Below are 18,137 nucleotides of genomic sequence, written 5' to 3' on the forward strand. Positions count from 1 at the left end.
GCAAGGCTCGCTGTTTTCCATCGGGCTCGTGGACTTCTTTTTCTCTAATTTACGAGCGCGATCTCGCTTGGCAGAAGTCGTGCGCTTTACATGGTTAATTTCACTTCTTCGGGTTATGTACATAAATGCACTTTTGCCCCGATAGGTGAAAAGTCGGGTTAGGAGTTTACAACGCGATCAGCTCAAACATGAGCAAACGCGAGACCCGTTGCATTGTAAATGCTTGTTTTAATATATGCAATGGGATGTCAGTAGAGCCCCCTTCACTAGCAATTTAGGAACCCCAAGCCCTATGGCTAATTCTTCAAAAATAAAGGAGGGGCTGTGTGGCCCTCCTCGCTGAGTCTTTGAAGGCTCCCAGAACTCAATCCTCCGGTGCCTGCTCCCTTACTGTGTCTTGTGGAGCACACATACCCATCGACCAAACATATGTTTGCTCCCGTATGGCAGGAGCATTTTTAAATCTCCTGTCAAACTGGAGCAGACAGTAAGGGCCTGATTTGGATTTCGGCAGATGGGTTACTCCATCATACCAGTGACGGATATTCCATCTGCTGAAATATAAATCCTGTAGGAAATAATGGGATTTATATTTTGGTGGGTGGATATCTGTCACCATTATGATGGAGTAACCTGTCCCCCGAAATTGAAATCGGGCCCTAAGTCTGGCTTTCTGGGGGTCTAGGCCTAAAAAGGCTCAGGGAGTGGGTCACGTGGCCCTCCTGTCCTTTAATTTTTTTTTTTGTATTTGGGGCGGATGAGTGACACCACTCCCTTTTTAAAAAGAATTACAGCCCAGGGGTGTGGGGTGCCCAAGGCAAAAATAGGCCAGGGGGGAGGGTGGCACACAGCCCATCCACCCCGTTTAAAAAACAGACGGCCCGAGGGTAGGGTCCCCAGGGCCTGAGAAGGCTGGGAAAGGGGGGGGGGGAATGCTGCCCCCTTCCCCTTAACAAAAAACAAAAAAAACAACAACAAACAAATAAAACAAAAACAAAGATTGCTCCTCGGGGAGTATTAGGGCTGGGGAAGGAGAGGGGGGGTGCAATCACCCCCTCTACTTTTTTTTAATGGTGTTTGGCCCAGGGGTTGGAGTCCTCGGGTCTAATAGGGCTTGTGGAGGGGAGATGCATGCCCCACTCCCTTTAGATTTTTGGCCCAGAGGATGTGGACCTTGGGACCTTTTCATGCTTTGGGAGGGAGGCTATGCTGCCCCCTTCCCTTAGATTTTGGGCCCAGAGGATGTGGTCCCCGGGTCCTTTTCATGCTTTGGGAAAAAGCCACGCTGCCCCCTCCCCTTTTTTATTGGAACCGGCCCTGGAGGATGGGTATTGGTTCCCGGGGCCCGAAGACCAACCCTACGTCCTGCACAGCAAAGATTGTGCATGGCAATCTGCTGGGGGTTTGACCACAGGGCCTGACTACAGGCCAAGCCCTGTGCTGAACTCCTCAATTGGTTACTGGTGGGGGCGTCTGCTGCCAGTCACCACGCACAGCCCAAGGCCATGCATGGCGGGGTTGGCTTTACGCATGATAATATAAAATTAATTTACGTAAAAAAAAAAAAAAGAAATACACTGAAAAAAACAAAGGTTAAAGTGACATTCTAGTTATGTGAATCTGTCAGTGACAAGATTGGCGGTTTGAACTAAAAGGAAAAAACACAGAAATTCACCAGTTATAGTTAGCAGAGCGAACTGTAACTTGCACCCATGCCATGCACTACTTACGACCTCACATATTACATCACTCATGACATGTATGATATTATTTATGATATCACAGTCCTCTCAAATGACCTCATCAAAAGATTCTCTTAGTTTGTATTCTAGTTTACATAGTGCAAGATAACAATCATATTAATATTACTTTTCGACCTAATTTCGTACAACCTGGGTCCAACTAATAGATGTAAGTGTTTAAAGAGTGCATGTACTCCTAGGGCATCATAGCTGTGTAGAGATATTGATACTTGATAAATCTTTGTATCGAGTGGTAACACTGTGCAGGTGACACTTGTTTGTGTTCACCAGGTACTAACCTACGTACATGTGCGTGTGTCTCTTCAGAAGATGGGTTATCTGTAAAGTTTTCACCACACTATAAAGGCTGCAGGTAGTATAATCTTCAGCACTTTCAGACCTTTGTTATTTTAACTGACTAGTCTCTGTTTGGACACATTTTACATAGAGTGTACACTGTTCTTAGTAGATACTCTTTAAATAATCTGTTGTGTATTTCTCATGAGTTTGCCCGTCTATAAACAGTGTGATACAGAGTAAACTCTACGTATAGTAAACACTGTTTACAATACTAACTTTTCTACTCTTATCCACTTCACTTCTCCCTGTAGGTTCAGTGACTGAGGGGTTTGATGCAGGTAAAGACTATCTGTGGTAGGGCATTAGTTATGTAACAGGTCTTGAGTATCTGGAAGAACTTTGTTTTCCCTGAACAGTTGTATACAGATTGAACACTGTGTGCAGTACAGGTTACCCTTTAACCCCTTCGCTGCCAGGCCTTTTCCCCGTGAGGTGGCAGGCCTTTTTTTGGCTATTTGGGGCAGGGCACACTTAGTCCCTCATAACTGTTTGTCCACATAAGCTACCCACGCCAAATTAACATCCTTTTTTCCAACATCCTACCCAGACTTTGTGGGTTCCCCTGCAGGAGACAAAGAAATTAGCCAAAAAACAGTGAATATTTCGTTTTTTTTATGGAGAAAAAAGGACTGCAGAAGAAGGCTTGTGGTTTTTCCCCTGAAAATGGCATCAACAAATGGTTTGCGGTGCTAAAATCACCAGCTTCCCAGCTTTCAGGAACAGGCAGACTTGAATCAGAAAACCCAATTTTTCAACACAATTTTGGGATTTTACTGGGACATACCCCATTTTCACGATTTTTGTGCTTTCAGCCTCCTTCAGTCAGTGACAGAAATGGCTGTGAAACCAATGCTGGCTCCCAGAAACCTAAATATTTCTGAAGAGTAGACAAAATTCTGAATTCAGCAATGGGTAATTTGTGTAGATCCTACAAGGGTTTCCTACAGAAAATAACAACTGAAATGAAAACATATTGAAATTTAGGTGAAAAAACAGCCATTTTTCTCTACGTTTTACTCTGTAACTTTTCCCTGCAATGTCAGATTTTTTAAAGCAATATACGTTACGTCTGGTGGACTCTTCTGGTTGCGGGGTTATATAGAGCTTGTAGGTTTATCAAGAGCCCGAGGTACTCGGAGTCAATAAATGAGCTGCACCTGGCAGTGGGTTTTCATTCTATACTGGGTATACAGCAATTCATTTGCTGAAATATAAAGAGTGAAAAATAGGTATCGAGAAAACCTTTGTATTTCCAAAATGGGCACAAGATAAGGTGTTGAGGAGCAGTGGTTATTTGCACATCTCTGAATTCTGGGGTGCCCATACTAGCATGTGAATTACAGGGCATTTCTCAAATAGATGTCTTCTTTTACACACTGTCTTAAATTTGGAAGGAAAAAATGCAGAGAAAAACAAGGGCAATAACACTTGTTTTGCTATTCTATGTTCCCCCAAGTCTCCCGATAAACATGGTACCTCACTTGTGTGGGTAGGCCTAGCGCCCGCAACAGGAAATGCCCCAAAACACAACGTGGACACATCACATTTTCCCAACGAAAACAGAGGTGTTTTTTGCAAAGTGCCTACCTGTGGATTTTGGCATCTAGCTCAGCCGAAACCTAGGGAAACCTACCAAATCTGTGCATTTTTTTAAACTAGAGACCTAGGGGAATCCAAGATGGGGTGACTTGTGGGGCTCTCACCAGGTTCTGTTACCCAGAATCCTTTGCAAACCTCAAACTTTGACAAAAAAACACTTTTTCCTCACATTTCGGTAACCAAAAGTTCTGGAATCTGAGAGGAGCCACAAATTTCCTTCCACCCAGCGTTCCCCCAAGTCTCCCGATAAAAAATGGTACCTCACTTGTGTGGGTAGGCCTTGTGCTCGCAACAGGAAATGCCCCAAAACACTATCTGGACACATCAAAATTATCAAATACAAAACTACCTGTTTTTGCGGAGGGGACCTGTGTTTTTGGTCCTGGGCTCAGCAGCCATTTGGGAAACCTACCAAACCCAAACATTTCTGAGAACTAGATACCCGTGGGAGTCCAGGGCCGTGTGACTTGCGTGGATCCCCCAATGTTTTCTTACCCAGGATCCTCAGCAAACCTCAAATCTGTGTGGGATCACCAGGACAAATTTCCTACCACCCAACGTTCCCCTCAGTCTCCTGGTAAAAATGATACCTCACTTGTTCAGGTGGGCCAAGTGCCTGTGACAGGGAAGAGCCAAGAACACATCGGAATCGAGGGGGAACCATAGTGGGTCCAAAAGGGCAGTTTGAAAAAAATCATTTTTAGGCTGACGAATGCAGCAGAAATTTTATCGGTATAGATGAGACAATGCTGGGTGGTAGGAATTTTGTGGATTCCTCCAGATTCCGGAAGGTTCCATCACAAAAATGTGGGAAAAATGTGTGCTTTCCAGCAAAGTTGCAGGTTTGCAGGGCATTGTGGGTAAGGAAATGGTGCGGGGTGCATGTGAAGCACACCACCCTGGAATCAAATAGATGTTTAGTTTTCAGATGTGTCTAGGTCTTGTGGATTTTCCTACATGGCAGCGTCCCAAAGTACAAAAAAAAAAAAAAAGTGCAGCCCTCACCATTCCAAGTGGGACGATTTTGAGAATTACCAAGCTCTCATGACCCAAATGTAAAACAAAAAACAAAAATAATCAAATGTCCTCTTGCTTGCCATGGGATAAGATTTTTAGTGTGCGGGGGAGAGCTGAAAGGCTGTTAGCCCCTTCAGTTTGGGTGGGGGCATAACCAGGCCCATACTGGTTGGTAGCCACCACCCCACTATTTTCTTTTATTTCATTTATTCCCTGGCATCTAGTAGACTTTCTGTCCCCCCCAGGGTGTGGATCGGGGGTAATTGCCCAATCTGCCCACTGGTGGACAGAACAACTTTGGCCCCATTTATTTGGGGTGGGGGTATGGCCATACCCCCAAACCTACTATTTTGAAAACAAAAATCTTCCCTGACTCTGGTGGGCTTTCTGCCCCCCTTGGGGGCAGAGGGGCCTTCCAAAAATAGGCCAATCTGCCCCCCAAGGGGGGCAGTTATGGCTAACAGTAATGTGCCCACATGGGGAGCGGCCCTTGTTCAAGGGGCTTCCCTCCCCCCAACCAAAACACACACATACACAAACACCAATCCATTGTGTCTAGAGGTTTCTGCCCCTTTTGGGGGCAGATTGGCCTAACAGAAATAGGCCGATCTGCCCCTAAGGGGGGCAGAAATGGCCTAAATACAATTCCCCCCCCCCCAGGAGAGCGACCCTTGTCTAAGGGGTCGCTCCCCATACATCAAAACATAAAGTAAATAAAAAAAATTGATATATCCCTGGTGTCTAGAGGTTTTTGCCCCCTCCCCCGGGGGCAGATCGGCCTAATTATATTAGGCTGATCTGCCTCCGGGGGGGTAGAAAAGGCCTAAAAACATTTAACCCCCCCCCCCCCCCCGGGGGGCAGATAGGCCTAAAAATAATTTGGCCACCTGGGGAGTGTCCCTTGCCCAAGGGGCCGCTCCCCTTATGCGCAAGTATAAATAAAATAAATAATCCCTGGTGTCTAGTGGTTTCTAAACTCCCCTCCCCTCCCCGGGGGCAGAAATAGTCTAGAAATAATTTGCCCCCCTGGGGAGCGGCCCTTGCCCAAGGGACCGCTCCCTTTATTGAAATACACACAAAAAATTCCCTGGTGTCTATTATGCATTTCTGCTGCCCGATCGCATAGCGATCGGGCAGTAGAAATGCTCAGAGAGACATGAAAGGAGAGGAAAGGCCTTTCCTCTCCTTTCATGCCTCTCTGCCCCCTCCATGTGATCGGAGGAGAAATGCTTTTGCATTTCTCCTCCGATCGGTGCTGGAAGCTGAGCTTCCAGCACGGGGGGGAAGGCCTCTGATGAGGTCAGCACGCGTTAGCGTGCTGACGTCATCAGACGCCACAAGGGGGTCTGGAGGCGGGGGTGGAAGGGGAAGTGATTCCCCTTCCATCCCTGCCCAGGGGATGGGGGTGCTTGGCCATCAGGGGCCCATAGCAGGACGAGCTGGTCTTGTCCTCGGCACCGGGTAACTGGGCACCCACGTGGTTAATCTGTGGTTGATTGTCAACATGAACTTTGCTACCCATGAAGTTCATGGTATAGGTCTCTATTGCACCTAACAAAAGCCACTTTCGCCTATGGGGGTTGTACGTATGATAGCAGTAATGATGCTTCATATTATTGTGAGCTATTTTCTACTTGGTTTCATAGCTCTAATGCCATACCCGTTTATAGAGAAATGTGTACAAAAGAAGCTTGGATGGTGTCATCGGTGATGTCATCAATTATGTAATTTGAGATGTCATCAGTGATGTCATAAATGATGTCATAGAACATGTCATGAGTGATGTGTGTGTGTATATGTGTTTGTGTGTGTTGTAGTGGAAATATATTCGTTTTTTCTTTGGTGAGACCATCTGTTTGAGTCACTTTGTGCTGATGGAGTCGACGCCCATGCAATGGAGCCGAAATGGGAAGAGTCCCTCGATCTCGTGACTCGAAAAGACTTACTTCCCACTCGTTCTCATGGGACTGATTTCGGTATTCTTAAAAACATTGCTTCCACACCATTAGAATATACCCCAAATATAAAGTCCCAACATACACTGGGAAGTAATCATGTTTTGCACGTGATGTTAGGCTACTAAAGCTGGTATTCATGAGACTACAATATGATTTATATGTGAAAAGAGTTAAATTGTTGCAGGAACATTTATATTATCCCAGTCTGAACTTATATAAATATCAATTGTATTGCTTACAGTTTGTATACATGTGTGCCGCTGAAATGTGTTGGACCATGATGAGGTTACACCTTTAAGGGAGGCTACTGTAGCAGTTGCTTTTGTTTTCCTGTGGACTTGCCGAGACTAAATGGTATGATGTAACACTGCCTTTAGCTGTGCAAATGACTCATTTTGAAATGAACTACGAATTAAAGGAAACTAAAATGGCAACATAAATATTTTGGAGAATGGTGGACGTTTGGGTGATGGCACTTTTGATATGCACTGGGTGGGAGATTGTATAATTTTTCCAATGCTAAATCTTTTCAGTGCTACTTTATTGGAGTAAACCTGCAGTAGGAAACATTAGTATTATGTAATGATTGATTTTTGTTGTTTGATTTATTTTGTAAATCTGAGATGAGGGACTAGTTGATTTAAGTGTGTTTTTCCTGTCTATGCTGTACAACTGTTTTTATCAGTCAGTAGAACACCACAGGTCATGCGATCAAGACCCGATGTGGTCGAACCTGTAATAATAAAAGTGGTGGTATAAAACGGGTTCCTGACTGTCCCTGCTCAGGTGGCTCTGCAATAGAGAAAAACAATGCGATCCCGCAAGACTTTTGCAAAATTTTTGGGGGAACAAAATTGAGTTCAGGCTGCATTTATTTGTTATGACTCCCTGGGAGCCTACCCCTGGACTGTATTTGTTATTTATGGGTAGGGGGCTGTACAGTCCCCCTCCCCATGCCTCTACAGCCCCTGGGGGCCGATTCCATTAAGAGTGTGAGGTCGTAACCTCCTGGCCCCCCTCCAAAGCCGTTAATGGCCCACGGAGCCCACCCCCATGGCCGCTCAGCAGCTATGTCTTGGAGTGCCCACCCCCAGGACATAATGGTTTCCTTGCCCGCAGCAGCAGGTCGGGCAAGGATACCTTTGTTTGCTCTCAGTTGGTGGGAGAATTTTTAAATCTCCCAACAATCTGGACCAAACACCAAGTCCACTCCCAGCTGGGAAAAACTTCAGAAGTGCTCCCACCCACTGGTAGCGGAGTTTCTATCCATTTCCCTGCCTGCAGTGAGCACAGCCCTCTCCCCAAAGCCCCTGCATCCCCCAACGACAGTGTGGTGGTTGCCCTGGTTGGGCCCCAGAGAGATGATGTCACAGGTGCAGAAATCAACCTAAGCATTGAATATAGTGCTGGGCATCAGAGTTTAGGGTCCCCAGGCCCAAAATTGGCCTGGGGAAGGGGGACCATGTCCAATCCCCCTTGGATATACTGCTGGGGAATGGGGTCCCTGGTGCTAAAGTCAACCAGAGCATGGGGACTGTGAGCCCCCTTTCCCTTGAGTATACTGGCAAGCCCCTGGGGATGGGGTCCCCAGAAATGAATATGTCCTGGGGAGGGGGCTGTGTGTGCCCCCACCATAACAATTGCGCTGGGCCCCTGGAGTGGGGTCCCGGGTTTAAATTGGCTCAGGGAGGGTGGGTATGTGTGCCACTCACTAAATTAAAGATTGCGCTAGGCCCTGTGAAAGGGGTCTCCGGCACTGTAATCGGTACGGGTTGGATTAAAGTATGGTAATTAAATATTACTTTATGTTAAAAAAAAAAACGGAAATTCACTAAAACAGAACAAATGTTACAGGGGCGTTCTAGTTGGGGTTCAGATGTTATACATACAAAACCATAGGAATTCAGCAGTTATAGATATACTTATTTCAAGTAACTATAACTCTTGCCCTAAGGTAACTATAGCTCACTCCCTCACCATGCACTGCTAATTACCCCACATATTCTGTTAGTCATGACATCTTCCATGACATCATTGTTAATATCACTGCAGCATTTGCAGTAAAATAATTGATGCACAATCTGGTAGGGTCATGAGTTATAGTTACCTTAGGGCACGGGTTATAGTTTTTTGAGATAGTATAATTATAACTACTGAATTTCTATGGCTTTCTGTGTGTAAAATCTGACCCAAATTATAGAGTCCTTTTAACATTTATAACCACCCAACCATACTCAGCTGAAGGGTCTGTCTTTCTGGGAGTGAGAATAGGTGTGAGATGGCGACCCTGGGTGTGAGAGTATCTGTCTGGGTAGGAGATAGGGTGAGAGTGGGTGCAGGAGTGTCTGAGTGGGTCTGTGTGTTGATGTGTGACGTCTCAATGGGTCTTTGAGTGGGTCTGTGAGTGGGTGCGTAAGGGTCTGAGTGGGTGTGTGGGTGGGTGCATGAGTGTCTGTGTGGGCCTGTTAGTGGGTGTGTGAGTTTCTGAGTGGCTCTGTCAGTAGCTGCATGAGTGTCTGAGTGCTTCTATGAGTGAATGAATTAGTGTATGAATGAGTGTGATTTTTTTTTTGCCGATATTTGCCCATCTGTCGTGATTTTACACAGGGGGCGTGCTGAGCGTTGTAGCATAATCGTGAATATCACGTGTTGTGAAAAATAATTAATTAAATTTAAGGTCATAATTTCACCCTCAAAGACACTTATATCATAGCCCTTGGGTCAGGGTACCTCCACCCTGATCCCTTATGTCACTTTTAATTTCTTTTTTTATTTTTTTCAGCACCGGGGACCGTGTCCTGTTACCTAAAATAGCGATCACAGCTTTCTGGTCAGGTTGTGGCCAGCCAATCACAGCATTCCTGTTGGCTTGTGAATTTGCTGCAATCCCTGAAATTTTTTACTAAAGATCTACGGTCCTAGATATACAAATGTATTTCCCCTTTAATATCTCAAAAACTACTGAACGGATTAACACCAAATATTCAAAAGTGTAATCTGTGTACTGAAACGTACCTTGCTGCCAACTTTGGTACAATTCTGTCCAGCGGTTTAGGCTGTAGTCATGTTTAAAACTCCTATGGGACTTAACATGGGAAACACATGTTTTTTTTTACCCCTTTTTCCCAGCCCCCGCTTGACGGTTCACCCTAAAACTTTCCATGGTCAATAAGAATCACCGGCATACCTTTTTGGGGGAAATTTAGTGAAGGTTCATCAAACGGTGCCAAAGATATAGGTAAGTCAAAAAATGCTTTTGCTATGGAAGCATTATCCTGACGATAACTACCTATTAGCGACCACCAGTAGTAAGAACTTGTACTTGTGACGGAGGATGAGAGATTACATAGTATACACAATATGGAGGCATGAGAGTTAAGTATAATTTTGGGTGCCATCAGTATAACTTTAGAAGGCAAGACAAACACAGCAAACCGAGCACTGTCTTTAGTCGAAATGAGACCACTCTGGTGACTGAAGTGGCCACTGGCATGTCCTTTATGTTGCTGACATCCTGAGGGCTTTAAATCTACAGTGTTACACATGATGCTAGTGCCTTAAGAGTCCTTCAACTCACATTGGACAAAAGTGACAACTACGTAATCATTACCTCTGGTCAGGTGTTAGGTTCTTAATGGAGTCGTACAAGTAGTTAGTGCAATTCAAAATGGAACAGTAGATGTGGCATCAACTGGGATTCTTGATTTCTAAATTCTTCCTTGGAAGGACATGGTAGTATGCTGAGCTTGTGGAGTTCTGGATTGAGGATCACTCCAAAGTCCTTTGTTCAGTGGAGAAGCGTCTACCTTCTGCTGCGTTGCGGACGGATATGGGCTGCTATTTGACATAATGTGTCTCTAAGGGCCCGAGACATATACTCTGCAATATTCATTGACTGCTATCAAGAGGCATGGCAAAACTCTGCGCACACGTGTTCTCCCTATCCAAGATATTTAACAAGTTTTTTTTGTTTTCTGTGATGCAACTGTGTTTCTACAGCCTTCATCTCTGAAAAAGCTGGCTGTCTTACTGCAGGTCACTCAAAAAGGAAGTATCTAAAATATGAATGATGGCAGTTGGAATTCAATGTTATCATGGGCTACTACGGACTATATATTCAACAGTGTAGAAGTTCCAAGGCATAGAGTGTTTCTTACAAAATCAGGCATTATCATCATCTCCCTGTCAGCAGTCCTCAACTGATATTGAGAACCAATGGCGCTGGCCCATATGTGGATGTTTCGGTTCACAGGATTGACGACGGCACCCAACTTCAAATAATAGAGTGATCTGATTGGGCCAGGGTGCTTTTTTATTCAGTTCAGTCGCCACATTGTCAACCCCCTGCAAGAGCTTGCATTCCGATTGGCTGGCCTCAAAATGACTAGAAATGTTGTAGCCAACCTTTCAGGACATGGGAAAGGAAGGAGACCTGTGGAGTCTGGCGAATAAGTGGGGGAATGTAGATCTAATGCAATACACAGTCATTTTGCCTATAACTCAATTAGGCATGATATTTGTAACCACCATGGCCTCTGACTTCATGATGGGCAATTTTGTGATCACTTTCTTCATGATGTTTGAAGACATTTTCTTAATGAATTAATTGTTGTACTTTTTTTTATCCCAGTTCATGGTATACTGATAATAGTTTATTCTGATAGCCTTAACTTTATTTACCCTGTCACCGTCTGCGTTTTTCTCTTTCGATGTATTTTCTGTACATGCTCAAGCCTAGTGACTTTTAGTATTGCCTTTGATATGCCATTTTTATTTTTTTAACTTAGGAAAGGAACAGCAAATTTTCTCTAACTAATCAAAAGAAAAGAGGCATTGCGAAAATTACCCTTGATCTGTATAAACTGAATCCAAAGGATTTCATTGGCTGTTTGAACATCAGAGCAACTTTTTATGAAATGTATTCTGTATCGTATGACATCCAATGCATGGGGGCACGAAGAGTACTTCGGTGAGTATTTATATCTTTTGATCTTTATACCATTGAAATGTACCACAATGAGATTAAAATGGTTTCATAACCACGATTGGTGTTCGTTGGGAATATCACTTCTTTCCTTTGAGACTTACTGCTTTGTTTTAGCGGAAGTTAGAAAGTTGGCCCAGATTCCCTGCTTGATGACTTCTAAGCAAGCCATGATTTCAGTTTGCCCACAAACATCCCTCTACCATCCAATCCGCCACAGCAGTGCTTCAGTAACAGTCACACCAGCAACCAAACCCTCCATTGATATTCATCTATGAAATGTTCTCAGGATATGTTTTAACAAACTTTGTTAAACAGGCTTTCACCATTGCACTGTCATTATCAAGATAAATGTTTTTCCATTACCAATCATATTAGTGTGAATTTGGACACAGCACTTTTTCCCCTGCATAGCATTTTGATAAAATGTAGTGTGGTGCAGGACTACAAACTTCCAGGATCCATTTTTATGCATAATTCTTTGGTATTCACATTGCTGATGTTTAATACATAGTATGTGCATGAATTGTTCTAAGAAAATGTAAATGTAGATGAATTATAGGCACTCTCAAATGAGATGAAAATATATTATTGAGTATAGAAAAATTTCACAAATCTCATCGTCTCTAATCTTGATCCTAAATGATATTGAGCATGTGGAAGACTTCTCTCATCCACTCTTAGCTTTTATTCAAAGGATTCAGCCATCTAATGACAATATACTTGACACTTGCTAGAAAATACTAAGTCTCAATTTCTAGCTATGTCACAGTTGATTTGCTGATCAGTGTTGATAAACCATTTCTGTTTCTCATTGTTAGCATTTCCTCCTCATGCCCTCCCTTGTCCCAGCCATTAACTTCTGTGAGATGATGTCACTTTATGAGAAGCACACCATATTTCCAAAGACTAATGCTTTTAATAAGAAAAGCTCCTATCACAAGCCCATTCCTTTTTACCTTAAAGGAGCCTCGCCACCCCTGCCCTCCCCTCCCCCCTCACCCCCCACATCCACATACAAACTTCACCTCCCCCCAATCCCACCTTTCCTTTTGGCTTTCCTTTGGAACAGTTGAATCCATTGATTACAACTTCTCCATTTGATTTGCACGGCAAAAGCATTTGTCTGCCTAAGGTTTGGCTTGTTCACAAGTGATGGAAGCCTTAGGATTTGGGCCTAAGGTCTGCCAGATTGCCCGGCCCTGGCTTGGATTTAGACCGCTCAGAACCATGTTGATCCTCTGTTAAGTAATAACTATCTTTCTGACATTTTGTCAAAATCCCAGTTTAGACAGACAGTTTTGTGCCCCTCTAGATTTGAGGAACAGTCTGGTTTTATCAGTGGGCATTTATGCATTATGGAACTGCATGTGCCTTGTATTTTAGACTTGCATATGCCTTAGGACTTGGGATGTGGTTCACTTTCAAATCAGTCAGGACATGGCCCACTGAAAGGTTTCTTCTGGTGCAACATATTCTACATTGACAGTATACACACCCTATTAAGCAGGACGCCTTACAGGTAGTTCCCTACTTCAGGATTGGGTTTCCAACAGTTTTACGTCCATTGAAGCATAAGGATTATCAAGCACTCTTTCAGAACACACTTTGCAATATCTCCTGTAAAAAGCGACAAGAGCTACAAATCATCGCCAGGCATATTTGCTGCAACTGCTGATCCATTCTCTTTCTAATGCTCTTCATGGGACCGAGGCCTAGGCACCTTATAGAAAAGGGGCTTGTGTCTCCCATTACAGTTTTGTCTCCTTCAATGGCAGCGTCTACCCCTTCACCTTTGTCCTCACCATGGCTTTCATCCAAGCAAGGGAAGAAGAAGATATGGAGTTAGCAACTGCCTGATCTCCCTTGAAGATTTATATTCCTAACGTTGAACTACTTACGTACAAATTGAATCTTCTGTGGCAGCAGAACTCTTTTCCAGCAGATCCATAGGCCCACACTCGTAAACTCCCTATCGTTTACCTGGAACGGAATGATCCAGAAAAAAATATTGCTTTGTTTCATGCCTCATTAGTACCCCGTGGTAAGAAAGGATGTCATTTCTACACATTCCCAAAGTAGATCACATAGTTGCTAATTTAACGAGTTTCAGACCAAAGCAAGTGCAAGCCAGAGTCCTTTTTTTAATTTTTTATTTATAAAACCGCAAATCAACATCAACTCAAACATTATTCACTTCTAGCCATGTAATCACGGTTTACTCCATATCAATCACAATCATGCGAATCCCTCTACCATCCAGTCCACCACAGCAATACTTCAGTAATGATCACACCCAGCAACCAAACCCTCCATTGATATTCATCTATATGTTCTCAGGACCACACTATTGTTGTGAGCGCCCCCATATCTTTTTTTTTTTTTTATTATTTTTTTTTTCTATAACTATTCCAGTCAGTTTCCTGAAGTTCAACTGTCGCCACTCTCGGGTTTAGCAGTAAAGGTAGAAGCGAGATGAGCAGAAACTTCCTGACACATTGGGATCAAAGTTTTCAGTAAAGGTAGATTGCTGCATTAAACAGGACTTTGTCACAAAGCAGGATTGCTAGCAGATGAAAGTCCAAAGTCATGGCTCCGGGTCTGGAGGAATGATCTGCAGTCTCAGGAAAAAAAGCATTTCTGAACAAGATATGTCAAGCTGAGCAGAGTTCAGGTGCATGGATTCGGGGGGTGGAGGGGCAGTGGGGTGGGGGTGGCTGGTCGATTGATTACAACTAAGCTGCTGATGCAGATAATCCACGCCATTTAAGAAAGTGGGATTGCAGCTGGAGGTCCATTTATGTGGTATGAAATAAAGTCGATGTTTTCATTACGTTACTGTGTCTAGGATAAAACCCATACAAATAGTCCAAATGAGGAAATGGTCATGATTTTGTGAGCCAAGGTGAGTAGCTCAGTCTCCTGTGGAAATGGGGCAGCCTTGAAACACTTCACTCCCACTGGGCCATCTACTTAATTTTGGGTGGAAAAGAGGATAAGAGAATAAACTTGCATTTATTGAGTGGGTATCATCTATGTAGTGATATTGGATAAGTAGTAACCATAGATTGAAATAGTTTCTGGTCACCAAATTAATGGAGTGCACAGTGTTAGGGTTCTCCGTGCATGCAGAGCAGGGTGTGTCAATCTTGAGACACTCTTTAACAGTGAACATGCAAAATAACATTCATCCAGGATGAGGAAATTGGCCCATCAATAGTTGCCTTTTCTTTTTGAAACCCCTAAAAAAACAATGAAGGCTTTCTAGCACACCCCATCTTATGGCTGACACAGCACAGCCTATCTATAAAGTACAAGAGAAACTTGCACCGACTGATGTTTGCTTTGCTGCATGAGTACCAGATCTTTTCTTGTCAATGTGAAGTTTTGTACATCCCCAAACACAGAAGTCCCTGTGCTCAGTCTCATTTGTTTTCTAGTAAATAATTATGTCTGTCCTAAGTCATAGACGAAAGTAGTGAGGCAAAGCACCAAAGAACCCAACCTTGCCAACCTCAGCCTTCCTGGGTGGTGGTCAGGCCCCAAATTGGATTGCTGTACCTAATCAGCTTTGGCCAGGGCTGGGAATGGCTAATCACGTGTGTACTTGGGCCCCTTTAGACCTCTAAGCAAAGCCAGAACTATGCATGAAGGAAGGACCTTACACCCTATCTATCTTTGGGACTAGCGATCACCTCCCTAGCTCTAAGTGGTTCTTCCAGGGTGGGGGAGGTGTAGATGAGCAGGATGGTCATGTACGTGCATGTGCCTATGTATGCTTGGCTTTTTATGTTTTTGGGTTTGTGTGTGTGTTCTTGTACCTGTATATATGTATTTGATATGGCCTTTCCATGTACCAGGGGCACTTTTCAAGGCCGAATGGTGGTCCATTTGTACCCCCCCACCACCACATCTACCATGGAGGGTGGCCCTAGTTTGCTGTAACCAGTGTAGGCGAATGAGGGAACTGTGTAACAAAGTCATTGGTAAGGTAAGGTATAGGCCAGGAGGTCTGAGGCCAGGGATGTGGAATTGAATAAAATGTCCATGGGCCAGGTTGCTTCTTAAATTTACTTGTCTTGTAAAAAAAATAATCTACTTGTCCCTTTGGTGCCATGTAGTGCAGAGACAAATTATGGCAGCAATCTCAATATGTAAGAGCTCTGATAATAGCCTCTGTATGCCAGGGTTAAATACTATAGTAGGACTTGAATACTAGCAATTCAAGCCTTACTATAGCAATTTCCTTATTTTGCCACCTTACCACAGATCTACGGGTCTACATACGTGGGTTGGAGGAAGCAGTAAGCAATAGTTTAAGGGCTGGAATGCCTTTGATTCTGTGCAAACCTACAAACTTGCATGTTTTTAGGATTTTCCCCTGCCCTTCTCTGATCTTTTCCCATACTGAAAAAGGTTGGACATTTACACCTGACAAAGGCAGAAGTAGAAATTCTTCCAGGGTTGGGAGCAAAGTGGCTAGAGGTAAAGTGAACTTGTAAACGCTCAATAGATTTCTGCATGAGCAAATCTACACATGCATGTTTGCTTGTGCTAAAATACAGTTCACAAATATTTTCTAGGAGTACAATTTCCTAGTCTTCTTCTGTAAATTCTTGTGAATTCCTGAAAGCCACTAATGCAAAGACATATACTACGGGTTAACTTTTGTGACTTTCTTTAGGAATTGGCCCACAATTGGGTACGGCGCTAACCTAAGCATTTTGTTTTTTATTAAAACTTGATTTATCTCTATCAGTCTATCAGCTGGCTTTACTGTGAGTGATGGCATTCTGGTGTTCCACAAGGAGCATATTGGCACACAAAGTAGTTTTGTTCAGTGTCGGGAACTCCAGTGGCAATGTGTGCTTTTTTAGACAAAAAAATATATTTTTTTTCTTTTGCTTTTTGCCCTTGTTTGTTACAATGGTGAGGGCCTGGCAGCTCCCACAATAAACAATAAAGTGTTACAAAAACCATGTCAAAACAAGACACATATTGACAAAAGACTGACAACCAATGTTGGATCGGTTTGCTTTGCCAGTGCTTGATTATTTTCATGTTTCCAATAGTCTGGTTGAAAATGGTTTCACTGATTTTCCACTATGAATATATTTTCATCTGCAAACATTTGCATTTAATCAGAGACCATTCTGGGAGCATTATAGTAAGCCTCATATTGTTAAACTTTTCAAACGTGTGTACATTTTTTTTTTTTTTTAACTGGAACCACTGTCAGTAGTGCAGTGTGACCTTAAAATGTATATTTAGAATGCTCACCCTAATAACAAAGGCTTTTCATTAATGAATCTAAAATACAGGTCCGAACAGCACTAACCTATGGACACAAATATTTCCTCAACTGCAGACAGCTCCTTTCCCTGTAAACTGGCAGTCAAATAGCTTGTGCTGCAGGGGTTTGGGCCTACTTGTCCCAAGGACAAAATAAATATGAAAACTTGTTGTCCTTGACTCCAAACAACATGTCCAAACAACATGCCCTGGGTGTCGAGTTGTAGTAATTCCACACCCCTGACTGAGAGAAGGGCATGTATGTTGAGCCAAGGGCTGGGTGCTGGCTATCCCTGCTCCCCAACATTGGGGTGAGACCACAGCCTACCAACTGTTGGACTGAGTCCTGCAGGCATACATCTCATCTTGGTCCTCAGGAGGAGCTATAAGAGGCTGGTTTGTATCAGTTTGGTACCAACAAGTCCTGGACTACAACATCTGGAAGCTCACATCCAGATTTCATTTGCCCACAAATGTGAAGGAAGCCCTGGAAAAAAAGAAGACAGTCCCCAGCATAACTGGCAGTGTTTGAGATCAGGTGAGCTTTTAGGTGTATACGTTGCAACCTCTTTCTAATGGTAAGGCCATTCTGTAACAATGCTGCCCTGTCCACAAACTGAACATTACGCTTTAAAAAAAAGAAAAGTAAGTCAGAAAAATAAACGATGCTCCAACTTTGCAAAATGGCAATGTGTGAACATTCCGGTATCTGCATAATAAAATGCTGCTTTGTTAGCATTGTTTTCGATGCAACCAGTATTTAAATGTGTTTAATCAAACTGTTATATAATTGAATCACCTTTTCAATATGATGCCTTTGTGAAGCAAGGCATTGCCTTCCTCACTATCTCCCTTAGTGTGGCATATGAAAGAGAGTGTGCAGGATCAAAGGCACAATAAGAAGTGGTTTACCACTGAGTTACAACATGAGTTGATTTTATAAGAGGCGGCTAAGAGGATTAGGAGGCCAACTACAACATTTGGTTGGTTGGATCTTCACCACATGGATCTGTCTGACCTTTGGTCAGCCCTGTGGTCTGGTTGTGTATGGCCACTGTAATAAAAGCTCTAGCTTTGCATATTAGATGGGCATGTGTTAGGTCTTCTGACGCATTCTCTTTGACACTGTTGCCTCAATCCTCCCTTGTAGATTGAACCTTCTGTTTCAGTCAAGTGGTAAGGTAC

General features: G+C 43.4%; 1 protein-coding gene across 1 annotated transcript in view; it reads left to right on the forward strand.

Moving 5' to 3' along the window:
- The window catches only part of CIDEA (cell death inducing DFFA like effector a), a 205,567-nt gene that overhangs the window by 137,242 nt on the left and 50,188 nt on the right, over positions 1 to 18,137 (forward strand). Inside the window, exon 4 of the mRNA XM_069219754.1 lies at positions 11,464 to 11,645. Coding sequence (XP_069075855.1) covers positions 11,464 to 11,645 — 182 coding nt within the window. The remainder of the gene's footprint in view (positions 1 to 11,463; positions 11,646 to 18,137) is intronic.

Source organism: Pleurodeles waltl, chromosome 2_2 (genome assembly GCF_031143425.1).
Source record: "Pleurodeles waltl isolate 20211129_DDA chromosome 2_2, aPleWal1.hap1.20221129, whole genome shotgun sequence".
Taxonomy (NCBI): Eukaryota; Metazoa; Chordata; class Amphibia; order Caudata; family Salamandridae; genus Pleurodeles; species Pleurodeles waltl.